Here is an 18901-nt window from a genome sequence, read left to right as displayed (position 1 = left end):
CACACACACACACACACACACACACACACACACACACACACACACACACACACACAAAGCTTACGTAATCCTCAAAAATTGCAAAAAAAAACAAAATCAAAATCGCTTAGAGACACTCGATATTTCCCTTTAAGATTTCAAAATATACCAAAGACTTCGTAAAAATAACTACGGAACACTGAGAGAGAGAGAGAGATATGGGGGGGTCTGAAAAATATTTAAAATAAGCCTCAAACTTTTTAGGCCTACAAGAATAGCTTCCGAGGACATAGTTATAGCATCAGCACGCTCAAAATAGCCCCAGTAATATTAATAGCAGCTGTACGGCTTCATACACATTCAAAAGAAGCTTCGAAACGCTCAGAATAACCTCAGAAGCATGAACAACGGACCTACGATTATGTAAGCACCCAAGAAAATAGCTTCAGAACTCTCAAAGTAGCTTAAAAGACTGATAAATTAGTTTGTAACACTGAAAATAGTCTAGGAAAACTCAAAGTGGCATTAAATCATTGTAGAAATAGCTCTGAGACTTCATAAACATTCAGCATCAGGTTTCAAGAACTCAAAATAGGCCCTAAACTTTTATAATAGCTGTCCTCATAAACACCCAATAATAGCTTCCTGACACTCCAGATAGCGTAAACACTTTGATAAATAACCTTGGGACTTGAGAGAGAGAGAGAGAGGGAGAGAGAGTTGGTTCAGAATAAAAATAAGATTGATAGATGGATAAATAGATATACTGTATAATGATTAAAAACACCTTATGAATGGACACAAATAAATAATGAAAAATAATTCGAAATGCATCTAACAATAACTGTAAATAAAAAGAAAATAGATGCCAGAAGTGAATGTAAATACCACATGAAAAATAACATAACTGAATATAAACACTAAACTTTTATATACAGTTAATAATAGGCTAAATCTTGGTAAGTATTTTCAGACGTCAGATTATGAGAGAGAGAGAGAGAGAGAGTGTGTTAAGACAACGCAGCCACAGAAAACGTAAAGGTAAACAAACGGCGGCCATCTTGCCTGCACGTCCTGCCCTCTTTCGGCCGATCTTGAAAGTACTCCCTCCTGTACGGCTCAACTTTTATCAAACCACCAGACCCCGGTTTCTTTTTCTCCTTGGCGGCTTCTGGGGGCAAATTTTCGGCCAGGATGTGCACCACGATGAGGAAGAAGAGGAGGAAGATGCAGAAGAAGAACCACAAATCCACCATCTTGATATAGGCTGTGTCTGGGAGCGCGGAGGACACTTGATTGAAGAGGGTGTACATGACCAGTAAAGTTGTCAGGCTCATGATGGCGCGAACCTGTGGAGATTGGAGAGACTTGGAGATACTGGAGAGAAAGTTGGAGGTACTTGGAGATATTGGAGAGAAAGTTGGAGATATTGAAGAGATAATTTAAAGAAAATTTTGAGAGATAACTCGAAAGTTGATTAAAGAAAATGTAGCGAACCGAAAGAGTTTTTACTCTTATGATGGCGCAAACCTTTGGAGATTGGAGGTGTTTTGGAGATATTTGGAGATACTGGGGAGAAAATTGGAGGTACTGGGAGATACTGGAGAGAAAATTGGAGGTATTGGAGAGAGAATGATTGATACTGGAGAAATAAGAAGAGGGTTATTTTGGCTGAAGTTTGTGTAGGGAACCAAAAGAGTGAGTTTCATGGTTACTCGAATATATGGGAAGTTAAGGCTTTGTAATGGCACTGAGAGACGTGTGGAGTATTTGGATGGATAACTGGGGGTATTGGAGAGAGCTGGAGGTATTGGAGAGAGCTGGAGGTAATGGAGAGACAGCTGGAGGTAATGGAGAGACAGCTGGAGGTAATGGAGAGAAGAGGCGTTGAGGAGAGGCATCGTAAGAGATTTGGTTGAAGAGGAAGCAGGGCAGTGAAATGGCGGGGGACGGAGCGATTTGTTTGTGGCCACCCCTGACGGGATTAAGGCGTCTGGCAATAGATAGATAGGGATTAAGGCGTCTGGCAATAGATAGATAGATAGGAAGTAGAATTGTGAAGCTACATCTGAGAGACTGAGATATTTAGTGGGTATTTGAGTGATGAAAGTTGAATTGGAGAGTTTGTGTGTGTGTGTGAGAGAGAGAGAGAGAGTGATGTATGCGTGTGATGTATGTATGATGTATATGTGTGTGATGTGTGTGTATGTATGATGTATGAGTGCAGTGTATGTGTGTGTGTATATATTTTCTCTACCTACATGTTCAGGGAATCTTGCTACAGGTGTTAAATTTTACCTGTGTATGTATTACTTAACTAGGAGTATTATATCCAGGTGTGGGTCTATAATTTGTACAGTACATGATTATGGATATAGGGAAAATTGTACTCTCTCTCTCTCTCTCTCTCTCTCTCTCTCTCTCTCTCTCTCTCTCTCTCTCTCTCTCTCTCTCTCTCTCTCACACACACACACACACACACACACACACACACACACACACACACACACACACACACACACACACACACACACACACGCACGCACGCACGCACGCACACACACGCACGCACACACACGCACGCACACACACACGCACACACACACACACACACACACACACACCACACACTACTCCCCTCCCTCTCTCTCTCTCTCTCTCTCTTTTTCTCACCTGTAGCAGCTGTAGTTTGACGAATAACGTGGTATAGCCAATTACAATGAGTAGTATCGTAGGGAGGAAGATGATGAGGACGAGCAGGGAGTACCGCCTGTGTAGTTCGAATGTCGCCTGAAAGGAGGATGGTTTCAGATGGTTTGAGTCCTGTTCCAGTTGGGGGGGATGTAACGTTTTTTTAGAAGCGATTTATTTTGGGGCCTGACACCTTGATATGCTCGTGTGTGATATATGTGGAAAATGTCAGTATCTGTCTATCTCTCGCTATCTATCTATCTAACATTCTATATCTATCTGTCTGTTGGCCATCTATCTAACATTCTGTCTATCTATCTGTTTATCTGTCCGTCTAACATTACATCCGTCTAATACTGTCTCTCTATAATCTAACACATCTACTTATCTATATATAATCTATCTACGGTATATAATCTCTCTCTTTATATATATCTACGTATCCATCTACCTAACATTCTGTCAATCTGTCACTACCTGTTTGTGTGTATCGGTAAAAGAACTCCACTGTTTACCTCACCTACCTGTGCTATTAACACCCCTATCTCATTAACCTCACCTGCAGGGCCGTCCGCTCACCTGAAGACGGTCATTTGGTCTGGAGTGGTCTGTGGTGGCGGTGAGGGACCCCACTGTGTACTTAGGTAGGTCCCGCAGTCCACCATATTCGACTGATGCATTCTGTGGGATAGGGGAGGATAAGGGTAGGTGTTTGGTCTATCTCTCTCTCTCTCTCTCTGCGTGTAATCCTTTCAATTTCTCCGTCTTAATCAATCAGTCTTTTTAATACAAGTTTTTATGCACCGGTCTGTCTACCTACCTGCCTACTTACCCCCCTACCTACCTTCCTGTAAGTAAATATGTCTCTCTGTGTGTATACTTACCCATCTCTCCATCACTTACCTTTCAATTTCTCCGTCCCATCTCTCTTCCTTCCTCTCCGCCCAGCCTCACCTCCTACGCCCTCTCCCTCACCTTTCACCTACCTTCTTTCCCTTCTTCCTGTCATACTTCTCACACCCATCTCTCCCTCTTTCCCTCACGCTCCTTCAATCACCTCTTTCCCTTTCTCCAGTCTAATTACCTACCTGCCTACGTATCTCCTACCTCCGTGTGTGTATACTTAACCACCTGTCCACCACCTACCCTGAACGTCACCACCTGGGATGTTGCTGAAGTGAGCCTAAGGAAGACACTGCAGGTTTGGGTGTCGAAGGGGTACTTGAACAAGACAAAGTTGCAAGAGAAACTGGCGGAATATTGCGTTCGTTGCACCAGCCTCCCTGCACTCGATGGGAACACCGTGTCTGCAACGAGAGGCGGAAATTTTAACCCCGTCCCGGCCAGAGTTATCATTCATCATCATCATCATCATCATCGTCGTCGTCGTCATTATCATCATCGTCATCGTTGTCGTCGTCATCATCATCATCGTCGTCGTCGTCATCGTCATCGTCGTCTTCGCCTTCATCATCACCAGCACCACCCTTATCATCATCGTCATCATCATTATCACCACCACCACCACCACCATTATCATCATCATCATCATCATCATCATCATCATCATCTTCTTCGTCATCGTCATCATCATTACCATTATTATCACCACCGCCACCACCACCACCATTATCATCATCATCATCATCGTTACCACCACCACCACCACCACCACCACCATCATCATCATCATCATCATCGTCATCATCATTACCATTATTATCACCACCACCACCAAAAGTTATCATCATCATCACCACAATTATCATCATCATTATTATCATCATCATCATCCAGACCTCTTTTCCAGGATGAGTTGAGGTTGGGTCCAGAGAGAGAGAGAGAGAGAGATAAGAACAAGAAAACCATCCATGTCAAAAATTAACCCATCATAACATCATGAAAAAGAAATGGGCCAGGCTTAAGAAGAAGAGCAAGGACAGGAGGAAGAAGAAGGAGGAGGAGGAGAAGAAGAAGGAGGAGGAGGAAGAGGCGAAGAAGAAGGAAGCTCACCATCTTTGCAACTCACCCATCTTCACGTCAGTAAACAGTGTTCGGTTTGGGTGAAGAAGAAGAAGAAAAAAACAGGCCAAGAAGAAGAAGAAGAAGGAGGAGAAGAAGAAGAAGGAGGAGGAGGAGGAGGAGAAGGAAACCACCCATCTCTGCAACCCACCCATCTCCACATCATTAAACAGAGGCGGGTCAGGCTCCCCAGTCCTCTCCACGAACACCGTCTTTTTCAGCTGCTGCAGGCGACCATCATTCACGTTTAAGAATTCCGTCTCGGGCTGCCACACCTGCCGCGCCTCCTCCTGTGACAGCTTGTTCTCTGCCTTGGCTTTGATGTTCTTGAAATTGACCCCTCTGTCTGTCCACGTGAGGATGATTTCAAGCTCGATGAAGAGAGCGAGGTTAAGGTCATCCACGTTGGAGAACCTGAGGGAAGAGTGTTAGTGTTATTATTTAAACCTCCTACAGTTTTCTTGTTTTTATCAGTAATATTATTATTGTTGAGAAGATTCAAATAGCTGCTGTTGGGATAATGTTTGAGATACAGCCGTCATTCTTTGCCATGTTATAGCACTGGTTGGCCGCTTCATCTGACCAAACATCATCCTGATCCCACCGCCGGAACCCGGATAGGATCCAGAAAGAAAGCGACGCTAAAGCCCAAGAACCGCTTAAATTAGAGGGCTGAAATTTTGATGGCATATACCAGGGACGTGACCAGAACGCAGTTTTTAACATATTCCGGATCGGATCAGTGTTCTCTAAGATCACCCATGGTCCAAAATTTGGGACTACTTGAGAAGACAGGAGTCATCTGATTTTATATGAAATAATAAAGCCAGAGCCACCAAACTTGGTGGACTTATAGACTGTGATGACCTAAGGTGACATGGACAAGATCAGTGACCTTGACTTCAAGGTCCCTTTATGGCATGGCTTCTAGTGGCCAATGGCTACGGCAAGTTTTTATCAAAATTGTCATCGGGCAATTGTACAGCATTCAAGTTACTACTACTACTACTACTGTACTACCACTATTACTACTACTACTACTACTACTACTGTTGTCATTATCATCATCACCATTAACATCATCATCATTACCATCATCATCATCATCATCATCATCATCATCATCATCATCATCTATTGCAGCCAACGGGCGATCATGTAAATCTTGAAAGGAGGTATCTAGTAGTGTTTAAATTGACAAACTATACCAGATCCCTTCACTAGAGGGAGAGAGAGAGAGAGAAAGAGAGAATCTTTCAAGACGCGTAAAATCTTCTTCCTTCCTTAAGATTGGCTTCCCTCTTCATGTAGGTCAGGATGGGGTCATGTACGAGGAAGTCACACACACACACACACACACACACACACACACACACACACACACACACACACACACACACCTGATAATCTTGACGGTGGGGGTGACGACAAGCGGGTCTTTGGAAGTAACGCCTGGTGGGGGTTGATGCCGTCTGTAACCCTCACTAAATTCAACAAGATTGCAGTGTTCCTCGTCGCTATGGTCTGGGCAGTCGTTCAGGAGGTTGCAGCGTACGTTCCGAGCCACGCAGGAGCCGTCTGAACACATAAAGTCCTCAGTTTTACAAGGGGAGAGGCTAAGTTGCACGGTGTCCCCCGCTAAGTGGTGACAGAAGGGGTGCAGTACTTTCCAATTGCGACGGCCTAAGGGATAGTCTGTGGTGAGTGTGCGACGTGGCTCCATGACGGCAAGCGTTACGTTACCAAGGACGTAGAGTAACACCCACTCCCCGTCCGTGTTCATGAAGACCGCGTGACCGTAGTACCCGCGGAAGAAGGGGCGGTCATTCACGTACCCGTCTAGAATGAACCGCGTATGATGCTCCTTCTGCTGGCAGAGACCGCGGATTTGGAGGTACCTGGTCTTGTCCTTGAGGCACGCGAAACAGTACTCATCCTTGCAGTCCACGTCACCCCAGCGATTGAGGGACTTCTTCATGACCACGCAGTCGGATTTTAGGCCATCATTGGGTTCCCCGGGGGCCCAGGCGGTGTAAGAAAGCCTCCCGTTATCCCCAAACCTCCTCCAGTCACCATCAGCGTCTCTGTCAGTAGCCCCGAGCCTCAGAAGCCGATAGCTCTTTCCCCCACACTGTCTCAAAAAATCCCGCGTCTGGTTGAATAATTTTTGGTTGACCTGATCGCTGGTTGGAATGAACATCTCTGAGCTGCTGACCCTACAGAAGAAGAGGGAGGGTTCAAGGTTCCATTTCTCCGGGATGACGACGAATTCGGGTTCATTTTGACAGAGGGTGGATATTTTCTGAACGCCCTCTTTCGCCCCCACCACCTCAAATTGCTGCACGTCAGTCGAGAGGAGGTTGCCTAGAGGATTGCTCTTGCAGGAGGCCATTTTAGCGATAGTGCTCTCATCCAGCAGTCTGTCCCATACGTTCATCTGCCAGGTAGATAGATAGATAGGTAGATAAATAGATAGATCGATAAATTAGTGTACAACAAATATCCCTAAAGTCAGGTTTATTTCTCATATGTGAATGGTCAGATGAGAAAATTTGTGCTTGGTGTTAGAAAGGTTATTTTTTTGCTTATTACAGTAGATAGAATTTTTTTTATTGGAAGAGAGAGAGAGAGAGAAGAAAAGAGAAGCAGAAGATGAAGGAGATTGAGAAGAAAAAGTTTGAGGAGAAGAGATGATTTACCAATGCAGTATGAGCACTTGTAGACCAGAGAGAGAGGGAAGAGAAACAGAAGATGAAGTAGATAGAGAAGGCGGAAGAGGAGGGGGAAGAGGATAGAAGAGAGATGATTTACCTGTACAATATGAGCACTTTTAGACCAGAGACAGACAGACAGACAGAGAGAAGAGAGAGAGAATGCTTTACCTGTGCAATATAAGCACTTGTAGACTGCATGGCGTCAAGACCTCCAGCCAGCGCATCCTGTTCCTGTCCAATATAAACAGTTCCGTTCATGTGGATCACTGGATTCGGAGCCCCGACCATGGTTCCGGATCCTGCTAGCTCCCCGTCCACGTACAGTCTGTGAACGTTTTGGGATGTGTACCTATTTACGCATATATTTTTTTTTTTTATGTGACCGACTCTGGGCATAGGGATCACAGCCTGCTTTCAAGGCCCAGTAGTCCTCCTACGTACCGTACACCTCTACATGTCACCACTTCGGCGCTAAAACCCACCGTCCATATTGAATACGGTACATGCTAGGGTTGTCTCATACAAGACTGGTGTATTGGTATTAGCGGGGTTATTTTTACGACATGTCGGCGGGTCTTCTGGTAGATCGGTAAAGTCTGATATTTATGAAATTCAAATCCTTAAACTGTTTTCCTCCCGTAGCGGGATTTGAACCCCGTCCGTGAGGACTGCAGGCCAACTCTCGACCGATTGAGCCACCGCCTCCCCAACACATACTTAGACTTACACGCATATATAACATAGACACTTACACACAGAGACAGAAACACCTTTGCTCACCTGTAGATAGATAGATAGGTACGCAGATAGATAAGTAGGTAGGTAGATAGATAAATAAGTAGGTATAGATAGGTAGGTACGTAGGTAGGTAGATAGATAGACAGATAGGTAGGTAGGTAGATACCTAGATAGATAGATAGATAGATAGGTAGGTAGGTAGGTAGATAGATAGATAGATAGATAGGTAGGTAGATAGATAGATAGGTAGATAGATGAAAAATAAGATTTAAATGATAATACACACATAAATACGCTGTAATTAGAGGAAATATGTATGATATGTACTTGAGTGTGAAGTGTAGTGTAGCTGAGTTCCTGAAGTGTGTGTGAAGTGTTGGCAGTGTATGTGTGTAAAATATATGTGAAGTGTGAACAGTGTGTATATGAGTGTATGTGAAGTGTAGTCAGTGTGTATATGGGTGTGTAAAATAATTGTGAAGTGTAGTCAGTGTGTATATGGGTGTGTAGAATATATGTGAAGTGTGGGCAGTGTGTATATGAGTGTGTAAAATATATGTGAAGTGTGGGCAGTGTGTATATGAGTGTGTAAATATATGTGAAGTGTTGGCAGTGTGTATATGGGTGTGTAAAAAATGCGAAGTGTTGGCAGTGTGTATATGGGTGTGTAAAATATATGTGAAGTGTGGGCAGTGTGTATATGAGCGTGTAAAATATATGTGAAGTGTGGGCAGTGTGTATATGAGTGTGTAGAATATATGTGAAGTGTTGGCAGTGTGTATATGGGTGTGTAGAATATATGTGAAGTGTTGGCAGTGTGTATATGGGTGTGTAAAAAATGCGAAGTGTTGGCAGTGTGTATATGGGTGTGTAAATATGTGAAGTATTGGCAGTGTGTATATGGGTGTGTAAAATATATGTGAAGTGTTGGCAGTGTGTATATGAATGTGCTGAATATATGTGAAGTGTGGGCAGTGTGTATATGGGTGTGTAAAATATATGTAAAGTGTTGGCAGTCTGTATACGAATGTGTAGAATAATTGTGAAGTGTGGGCAGTGTGTATGTGGGTGTGTAAAATATGTGAAGTGTGGGCAGTGTGTATATGAGTGTGTAAAATATATGTGAAGTGTGGGCAGTGTGTATATGAGTGTGTAGAATATATGTGAAGTGTGGGCAGTGTGTATATGGGTGTGTAAAATATATGTGAAGTGTTGGCAGTGTGTATATGAGTGTATAGAATATATGTGAAGTGTGGGCAATGTGTATTTGAGAGTGTAAAATATATGTGAAGTGTGGGCAATGTGTATATGAGTGTGTAGAATATATGTGAAGTGTTGGCAGTGTGTATATGGGTGTGTAAAAAATGTGAAGTGTGGGCAGTGTGTATATGGGTGTGTAAATATATGTGAAGTGTTGGCAGTGTGTATATGAATGTGCTGAATATATGTGAAGTGTGGGCAGTGTGTATATGGGTGTGTAAAATATATGTAAAGTGTTGGCAGTGTGTATACGAATGTGTAGAATAATTGTGAAGTGTGGGCAGTGTGTATGTGGGTGTGTGAAATATATGTGAAGTGTTGGCAGTGTGTATATGAGTGTATAGAATATATGTGAAGTGTGGGCAGTGTGTATATGGGTGTGTGAAATATATGTGAAGTGTTGGCAGTGTGTATATGAGTGTATAGAATATATGTGAAGTGTGGGCAGTGTGTATATGAGTGTGTAAAATAAATGTGAAGTGTGGGCAGTGTGTATATGAGTGTGTAAATATATGTGAAGTGTGGGCAGTGTGTATATGGGTGTGTAAATATATGTGAAGTGTGGGCAGTGTGTATATGGGTGTGTAAATATATGTGAAGTGTGGGCAGTGTGTATATGGGTGTGTAAATATATGTGAAGTGTGGGCAGTGTGTATATGGGTGTGTAAATATATGTGAAGTGTTGGCAGTGTGTATATGGGTGTGTAAATATATGTGAAGTGTGGGCAGTGTGTATATGGGTGTAAATATATGTGAAGTGTGGGCAGTGTGTATATGGGTGTGTAAATATATGTGAAGTGTGGGCAGTGTGTATATGGGTGTAAATATATGTGAAGTGTGGGCAGTGTGTATATGAATGTCCTAAGTATATGTGAAGTGTATGTACCTGTGTGTCTCTAGTGTACCATAGATGCACCTGACTAATTAAATGTTACCTGTAATCGGGAAATCTAGTTACCTGTAATCCGGAAATCCTACCTGTAATCTGGAAATTCTACCTGTAATCCGGAAATCCTACCTGTAATCCGGAAATCCTACCTGTAATCCGAAAATCCTACCTGTAATCCGGGAAGCTAATGAGGTGACAGTGGTGGTGCCAGAGTGCCAGGGTGTCGGGCACTGTTAGGCTCATGTCCACAGAGGCTTCCACGTCATTGTAGTACATGTTCATTGTGTGCTCTCGCTGATCTGCACAGGGGAGAAGTACAGGAATTATATGCACATTTCCATCTGTACATATGGGGAGTTGTACAGGAATTAGGTGCACACTTCCTTCTCTCTCTCTGGTCTGTACATTCGGAAAGAGGAACAGGAAATTGATGTACAGTTCTGTGCAATAATCCTGTACCTCCTTCCGTTCCTCCCTAACCTGTTTCATGTTATACTCCTTTCACCTTAACTTGGCCCAGATGATCACCTTTTTGCAGCTTATTTCACGTAGCTCAGTGGCAGAATAAGGGAATACTTTTTCTCTACATCCTATCCATAGCACTTCTTCGTGACTAGCATCATAAGCTAGCATCAGTCTCTTACAACTCAGCAATCGAGACAGAGGGATGGCAATTTTAGGCCAAGTTAATGTGACATGAGTATTGTTTAGGTAAAGATGAATTTGATACTGTAATTTGCATGGTGGGTGAGAGACTGACGAGGAGAGTGTATGTGAATGAGGTGGAGGGGGGGGAGAGGGAGGGGGAGGCCAAGGATGAGATGGAGGGATGGAGTGGAGAGGTATATGAGAGAGGGGTGTGTGAGCTGGGAGCAGTGCAATGAAGTGGCGGGGGACAGGGCGACATGGAGGCGATTTGTTTATGGCCGCCCCTTACGGGATTAAGGCGTCTGGCAATAGGTGGATAGGTAGACTTATTAATAACGTTTAATTATAACTTCAATACTATACTCTGTTCACTTTAACTTGGCCTTGATTTTCTTCCTTTTGCAGCTTATTTCGTGTATGGCAGAATGAGATAATGCTGTGGTTCTACATTCTTTCCAAGGCACTTCTTCGTGACTAGGATCATATCTTAGTGTTACTACAACTGAGCATTTAGGAAAGAGAGATGGCAATTTTAGGCCAAGTTAGAGTGAATAGAGTATAATTTTCTGGCTCTCCGTACTTTCCAAGGCACTTCTTCGTGACTAACATCGTATTCTGGTGTTAATCTGTTACTACAACTGAGCAGTTACGATGGAGAGAAGGTAATTTTAGGCCAAGTTAGAGTGAATAGAGTATTATTTTCTGTCTCTACGTACTTTCCAAGGCACTTCTTCGTGACTAGCATCATATTCGAGTTAATCTATTACTACAACTGAGCAATTACGATGGAGATATAACAGTTTTAGGCCAAGTTAGAGTGAATAGAGTATAATTTTGTGGCTCTACATACTTTCCAAGGCACTTCTTCGTGACTAGCATCGTATTCCGGTGCTAATCTATTACTACAACTGAGCAATTACGATGGAGACAAGGTAGTTTTAGGCCAAGTTGGAGTGAAAGGAGTATAGCTGATGGAAAGGAAGAGGAACCTCATTTCTTTTTTAGCAATTGTACAGTGAATTTCGCTTTAAAGAGTTCGATATTTTCCGAAATGAGAAATGAAATATGGGGTGCTGCAAGAAGGACAATATTTTAACTTTATTTTCATGATAATATTGGCTAGAAATTATCATCATTATCATTATCATCATCATCATCGTTATTATCATTCTCCTCCTCCTCCTCCTTCTTCACGTCGTCATCATTATCATCATCATCATCATCATCAAGCAGATACTGTGATAACTTTTTCTATGTCATTTCTGTACACACACACACACACACACACACACACACAGCAAAACAGATAATATTGTAAACTTTTCTTGTGATTTCTCTACCCCACCCCCACACACACACATCAAAACAGATAATATTGTAAACTTTTCTTGTGATTTCTCTCCACACACACACACACACACACACACACACACACACACACACACACACACACACACACACACACACACACACACACACACAGCAAAACAGATAATATTGTAAACTTTTCTTGTGATTTCTCTACCCCACCCCCACACACACACACAGCAAAACAGATAATATTGTAAACTTTTCTTGTGATTTCTCTCCACACACACACACACACACACACACACACACACACACACACACACAGCAAAACAGATAATATTGTAAACTTTTCTTGTGATTTCTCTACCCCCCCCCCCACACACACACACACACGCACTCCAACACCCACCCACACACACACGCACTCCAACACCCACCCACACACACACACACACACAACCCCGCCCCCTACACACACACAACCCCACCCCTCCCACACACACACAACCTTCCAACTTCCCTGCCTCATCTCTAAACTCACACAGCAAGATAACGTTGTCTAAATGATCAGCGGTTGCATAGGAGAAGAAATACACCCCATCCCGGTACTGCTCAATCTTGTAGCGGTAGCAGATGGTGAGGACAGCAGGTGGGGGGACTTCTGCTGTCACTCCTGCTCTCATATCGTATCTCAGGTAGACTTCGCTGCTTGCCAGACTCCAAATGTCCGTCTGAAGGCTGAATACTTTCGTGGTCTCCCCTCCGTCTTGTGCTGTGGAGAGGAGAAGGGGTGTTGTTAGGAGGGTAGGAAGTTTGGGTGGAAGTAGGCGGCGTTGAAGAGCTATTTATCTATCTGTCTGTCTGTCTATCTGTCTGTCTATCGTCTCTATGTCATACAGTCAGCGAGTCACTCTGTCCATTTACCTGTCTATCTGTCTATATTACCTCTGCGTGTCTATCCATCTGCCTGTCTGTCTGTCCGTTTATCTACCTATCTGTGTGTCTCTAGCTACATATCTATCTATCCATCCATCTGTCTATCTATTGTGTGTGTGTGTGTGTGTGTGTGTGTGTGTGTGTGTGTGTGTGTGTGGAGTTTGCTGTTTCTTTATTCACAGTATTTCTGAGTAAAGAGAAAAAATGGCTGGCTCCAGTAAGTAGTGTTTGACGAAGGGCCATAAGTAAGGTCAGTATTGAGAGAGAGAGAGAGAGAGGTCGATACATAAATGATATTCCTCAATCTTGTCTGTATTTACTAATGTCTTAATAACCTAGACACGCTATGTAAAAGAAGTGTGTGTGTGTGTGTGTGTATGTGAGAGAGAGTGTGTGTGTGTGTGTGTGTGTGTGTGTGTGTGTGTGTGTGTGTGTGTGTGAGTGTGTGTGTGTGTGTGGGTGGGTGGGTGTGATGATACATATATACGCTCATACATACTTTACGTACATGCAAGCATATTTACTTGCCCTTAAATCTTGTACACGCACATACACTTACACACACGTATCCATGCATAGTATATTGCTACACACACACACACACACACACACACACACACACACACACACACACACACACACACACACCAGGCGATTACATCATTACACCTAACTAAGGCACCTTCCTGTCGCCTTCAAAAATCATATTCTTAGATTCTTCCCGGCCTTAGAATGGATCGAACTCACGGCCATCTCAACAACAGTCTGCTCTTCTTAACCCCTTGGATCCGGGTGAATCATTTCCCCTCTCCATGCGGTTTATTTCAGCTTAAAGGCGTCGTACTGACGGGGTTAATTCTGTGTCTAAAAATCTATGCAGCTGAGTATAACTGGCAGGATATAGCAAGACATAAGAAAAATACATCCCAGACCTCAAAAGCTTACCCACTCAACCACAGCACTTCTTCGTGACTAGCACTGATACGTAACTTTCCATATTCTCCCTAAGGCCCGTATCACATATTCAAGTTCATCTTTAAGAACGGCCCCGATCACCACGATCTTACCCTCGAGGTATGATTTTGGTGAAATGCCGCGATCGTGCCTCAAACGGTAGGCTTAAACGACCAATTCACGACACAGTCACGTTAGTGCTAAGACACACCAAGACATTGCTACGACATCGCACGACATCCTACGACACGCTAAGATACTGCTAAGACAAATGGCGTTACCGTCACGACATATCACGTTCTCTTCCTTGTCAGCGCCCAAGCCGACAATTTTTGAACATTCCAAAAATTGTCGTAGAGCGCCATGAATCACGACGAATGACCAAGTTCTCCACGTCAGCGCCACGTCATCGCTACGTCACGCCACGTTACTCATGACGACCTGCGGCGACACACGAAGACATGAAGATCGTGGCGTGTCGTGGGAAAGTTCCTGACAGTGGGACGTAGGCTCTGAAGACTCTATTATTCACGAGATTAGTAGCCACGTTTTGACAGTCCCATAACATTTCCCCAGCCATACCTGCATGTCGTAAGAGGAGCTGTCTAAAGGGGACTGTTTGTCTCTTGTCTTTCTCTCCTTACTGTCCTCTTCCCGTCTGTCCCACCTCTTCTTGATGTTTGCATGTTTCTTCCAGCCTTTTATTTTCGCTCTGCTATCAGGTTAGACTTTAGGTTTTAAGAAGTGTTTAAGGATTTCCCAGTGGCGTTGAGTTTCCTCCCTTCCTCCCCTGTACTACGCCAAACTCTTCCATCACCAGGCTGCTTAATCGCCAAAATCTCCCTTTTACGCTGACCTTTCCTCCCTTCCTCCCTGTATTACGCCAAATTCTTCCATCAGCAGGTTACCTAATCGCCAAAATCTCTCATAGGCGCTGATCCCTCCTCCCTTCCTCCCTTTATTACGCCAAACCATTCTATCACCAAGTTACTTAATCGCCAAAATCTCCCTTTTATGCTGATCCCTCCTCCCTTCCTCCCTGTGCTACGCCAGACCATTCTGTCACCAAATTACTTAATCGCCAAAATCTCCCTTTTACGGTGATCCCTCCTTCCTCCCTGTGCTACGCCAAACCATTCTGTCACCAAATTACTTAATCGCCAAAATCTCCAGTTGACGTCGACCCATTCCCCCTTCCTCCCTGTGCTACGCCAAATTCTGTCACCCAGTTGAGTAATCGCCAAAACCACTTTAAACCCCCTCCCTTGTAGCCAATTTATGGTTTAGCGTCAGTGCTACATTATTCCTTCCTCCCCATCTTTCCTCACTCCATACCCTCTTATTTCCCTTCGTATATAAGGTGATTCTGAGTGCTTTAATTGACCTGTCTCTAATTGCAGGTAATGATCTGTAATTATCTAGAGTTGGGTGTTGTGTTGAGGTGATATGTGCCTTGTTTCACACTTTCTCTCTCTCTCTCTCTCTCTCTCTCTCTCTCTCTCTCTCTCTCCAAATGAATAAGATAGTGGGGGGAGGAGTGAAATATAAAGGAGTTTTATTGATGTGCATGAGGGACTTCTGTGTTATGCAAGGGGGTGATCAGAGAGAGAGAGAGAGAGAGAGAGAGAGAGAGAGAGAGAGAGAGAGAGAGTTGTAAAAGGTAGGTAAGGGACTATTCAGATTTATAGATAGATACGGTTGATAGATAGACAGGGAGAAAGATAAATAGATAGATAGATAGATGGATGGATAGCTACATGGATGGATCAATAGATAGACATATGGTTGTATAGATAGATAGACACGGGTAGATTGATGGCTAAATTGATTGATTGAGAGAGAGAGAAGAGAGAGAGAGAGAGAGGGTACAAAATTATTAAAAGATGATTAAGGGAATATTGAGACAGACAGACACAGAGAGATGGATAGATAGATAGATAGATAGATAGATTGACAGACAGACAGACGGACAGACAGATCCGTAGGTAGAGCTAAATTTACGCAGTTATAAAAACAATTAAGGAAATGTTCTATTAGAGAGAGAGAGACAGACAGAGAGAGAGAGAGAGAGAGAAATAAACCAGCTAATCTCTCTCTCCTATTTATCAATCCACGTCATTGCTCTTCATACCTTTCCTCCTCTAACACCTGCCCATCGCACCTGAGTTAGCTTAATTAGGAGTCAGGTAGGGTTTATGGGAAAGTATGTTTATAATGTATTGTGAGACGCCTTCACGTGGTGGCGCTGATATGGCTCTACCCTGTTCACTTCTGCCTTTCTCCATCCTAAATGCTATCTGTCTATCTATCTATCTATGTTCATTCATCATCTGTGTATCTATCTGTGTGTATATCTGTCTGTCCATGTCTCTCTCTCTCTCTCTCTCTCTCTCTCTCTCTCTCTCTCTCTCTCTCACACACACACACACACACACACACACACACACACACACACACACACAGATAAATAAAGAAGAGAGAAATCTGCACTTTACACAGGAAAAACGATCCAGTATATTACCACTAGGCCGGGAATCGAACCCGGGACTGTCAGGTGAGAGCCAGGCAGCATACCACTACACCACGACCAGGTAAAAGGTATCCCACATTGTCACAGTCTTGCAGCCAATGTCCCTCCTCCCCCACTGTGGGCCTGGAGGGGATGAGTTAACCCCTTGGCGCTCGGGCACGTAGATGCTTTGAACGTCTCCCAAGAACTTACGGTGTACAATACAGGTGTCTCTCTTCATTCTGCCTTGCCGTAAGTGCTTGGGATAGGTTAAGAGCATCTACTTGCCCGAGCGCCAGGGGGTTAACTCAAACTCCTCAGGCACACAGTAGGGGCGGAGGGACGTTGGTTGCAAGACTGTGACGATGTGGGATAACGTTTACCTGGTCGTGGTGTAGTGGTATGCTGCCTGGCTCTCACCTGACAGTCCCGGGTTCGATTATTCCCGGCTTAGTGGTAATATATTGGGTGACAGATAAATAGATAGATAGATAGGTACACACACACAGGTAGATAGATAGATAGACAGGTATATAGATAGAGAGATAGGTAGATAGATAAAACTCTTTCGCTTGGGTGACGTATTTTGCTGTCTATTTTAATCTCAATAAAGTCCCCTTGAGTACGAAAAAAAAAAAAAATCAAGAATCGGAAATAAAATATAAGGCATCTTTTTTTTTATTTTTTATTTTTATTTTTAAGTAGGTGTTGATGGGTCTTGCGTGAATCAATCCGTAATGTATCGTTTTTTCTATACCATGTTCAGATTTTCGTCCCATTACAGCTCATTTCATCTCTGGAACTGTCTCCCTCTGTCTGTACTTCCTACTTCCTATGATCTCCGGTCTTTCGAACGCAGTATGTCCAGGCATCTCGAAATGAACCGATCTTGAATTTGGCTCTCTTTTGTGTTGTTCTTTTTTTTCTTTCTTGGAAGGAACAGTTTGCGGACTCCTGGCCTTTGGTTTCTTCTTCCTTCATAAGAAAAACAAAACAAAAAACAGTGGCAGAAGAAGACAATGATACGGCTCTGCATCGTTTCTCAGCCCTTCGTGGGTAGCGTCATATTGCAGTGTTGACCTGTTGTGACACCTCAGTATTCAAGGTGGAGAGATAGCATTGTAGGCCAAGTTATAGCTGCTGTTGCTGATCTGTTCTAGTCTTCCTGACCTAGCAAACCCATCAACCGCAAGCAAGCAACCGCCCCTGCAGGACCGTCTCGTGCGTTGAAGCGATGTTCCTTTGCGGTTGACATCGGGGAATTATATGGAGGCTTGGTTCCTGGATGAACGCCGCATTTGTCTCTCCACCGAGCTAACAGGGGTACCATAGCAGGCTTCACATCACCCCGTAATTTGGTTATATGATTACCACCCAGCGTTAGTTTCCTGAGTTACTAGAAACTATTTGGCTTGTCACTCAGTGTAGAGCCACCTGAACTTGAAAGAAGAGTAGTGAAATGACGGGAAGGAAAGGGAGAAGTTGGAAAAGAGGAAAGCAGACACAGAGATAGAATGAGAAAGAGGAGGGAAGAAACGGGCTTCCTAATTGATGTCCAGAGCTGAGTACGCAAATCATAAGCCAGAGAAGAATGAACAGTCAAAAGCTTTCTTCATGATGTTGATGATGATGATGTGTACACTTGGATTTCAAAAACGGGCTTCCTATCGTGTGTGCAGAGCTGAGTGTGTAAGTGTATAATAATTCAGATAATGTACACGTATATAGGGCAATGATGATGATGATGATGGTGGTGGTGGTGATAATGATGATGATGATGGTTTGTGAAAGTGCAGGTAATGTACGGGTGATATTATGGTCAGTCATAGTGGTGATGATGGTGATGATGATGGTGGTGGTGATAACGATGATGATGATGATGATGGTGGTGGTGATGATGATGATGATGATAGTTTGGCTGAAGGTAAAAACGGCTTCCTAGATGATGAGTCAAGTACGTAAATGAGATATAAAAATTGCCTTGTAAAGAGAATCCTGAATGGTCTCCACGCACGCTCTCTCTCTCTCTCTCTCTCTCGCTCGCTCGCTCGCTCGCTCGCTCGCGCGCGCACACACACACACACACACACACACACACACACACACACACACACACACACACACACACACACACCATAAAAATGTCCCAGCTACATAAAGAACTCCTCACAAAAGTCGATAAACCCTACGGATTCGTGTTGCCACATTTCACGTATTTTGCGAAGTATGTGTCTCTTTATAGTTTGACCT

At 43.6% G+C, this 18901-nt stretch overlaps 1 protein-coding gene across 1 annotated transcript; it reads right to left on the bottom strand.

Annotated features, from left to right (window-relative positions):
* Nucleotides 1–989: 989 nt before the first annotated feature.
* On the bottom strand, nucleotides 990–17906 carry LOC145395867 (uncharacterized). Its single transcript, XM_080269391.1, has 10 exons — nucleotides 17822–17906; nucleotides 12794–13024; nucleotides 10463–10592; nucleotides 7575–7731; nucleotides 6093–7129; nucleotides 4844–5106; nucleotides 3817–3977; nucleotides 3250–3351; nucleotides 2653–2769; nucleotides 990–1328 (listed from the first exon to the last, which is right to left on the bottom strand). The coding sequence occupies exons 1-10, from the start codon at nucleotides 17904–17906 to the stop codon at nucleotides 990–992; spliced, it is 2622 nt and encodes an 873-aa protein (XP_080125517.1).
* Between the last annotated feature and the right edge of the window lie 995 nt (nucleotides 17907–18901).

The sequence above is a fragment of the Coenobita brevimanus genome, chromosome 33, assembly GCF_032717465.1.
Source record: "Coenobita brevimanus isolate Jiangsu-jjx chromosome 33, ASM3271746v2, whole genome shotgun sequence".
NCBI classification, from domain to species: Eukaryota; Metazoa; Arthropoda; class Malacostraca; order Decapoda; family Coenobitidae; genus Coenobita; species Coenobita brevimanus.
Note: the sequence above shows the minus strand (reverse complement) of the source record. Positions and strands in the feature narration are given on the sequence as shown.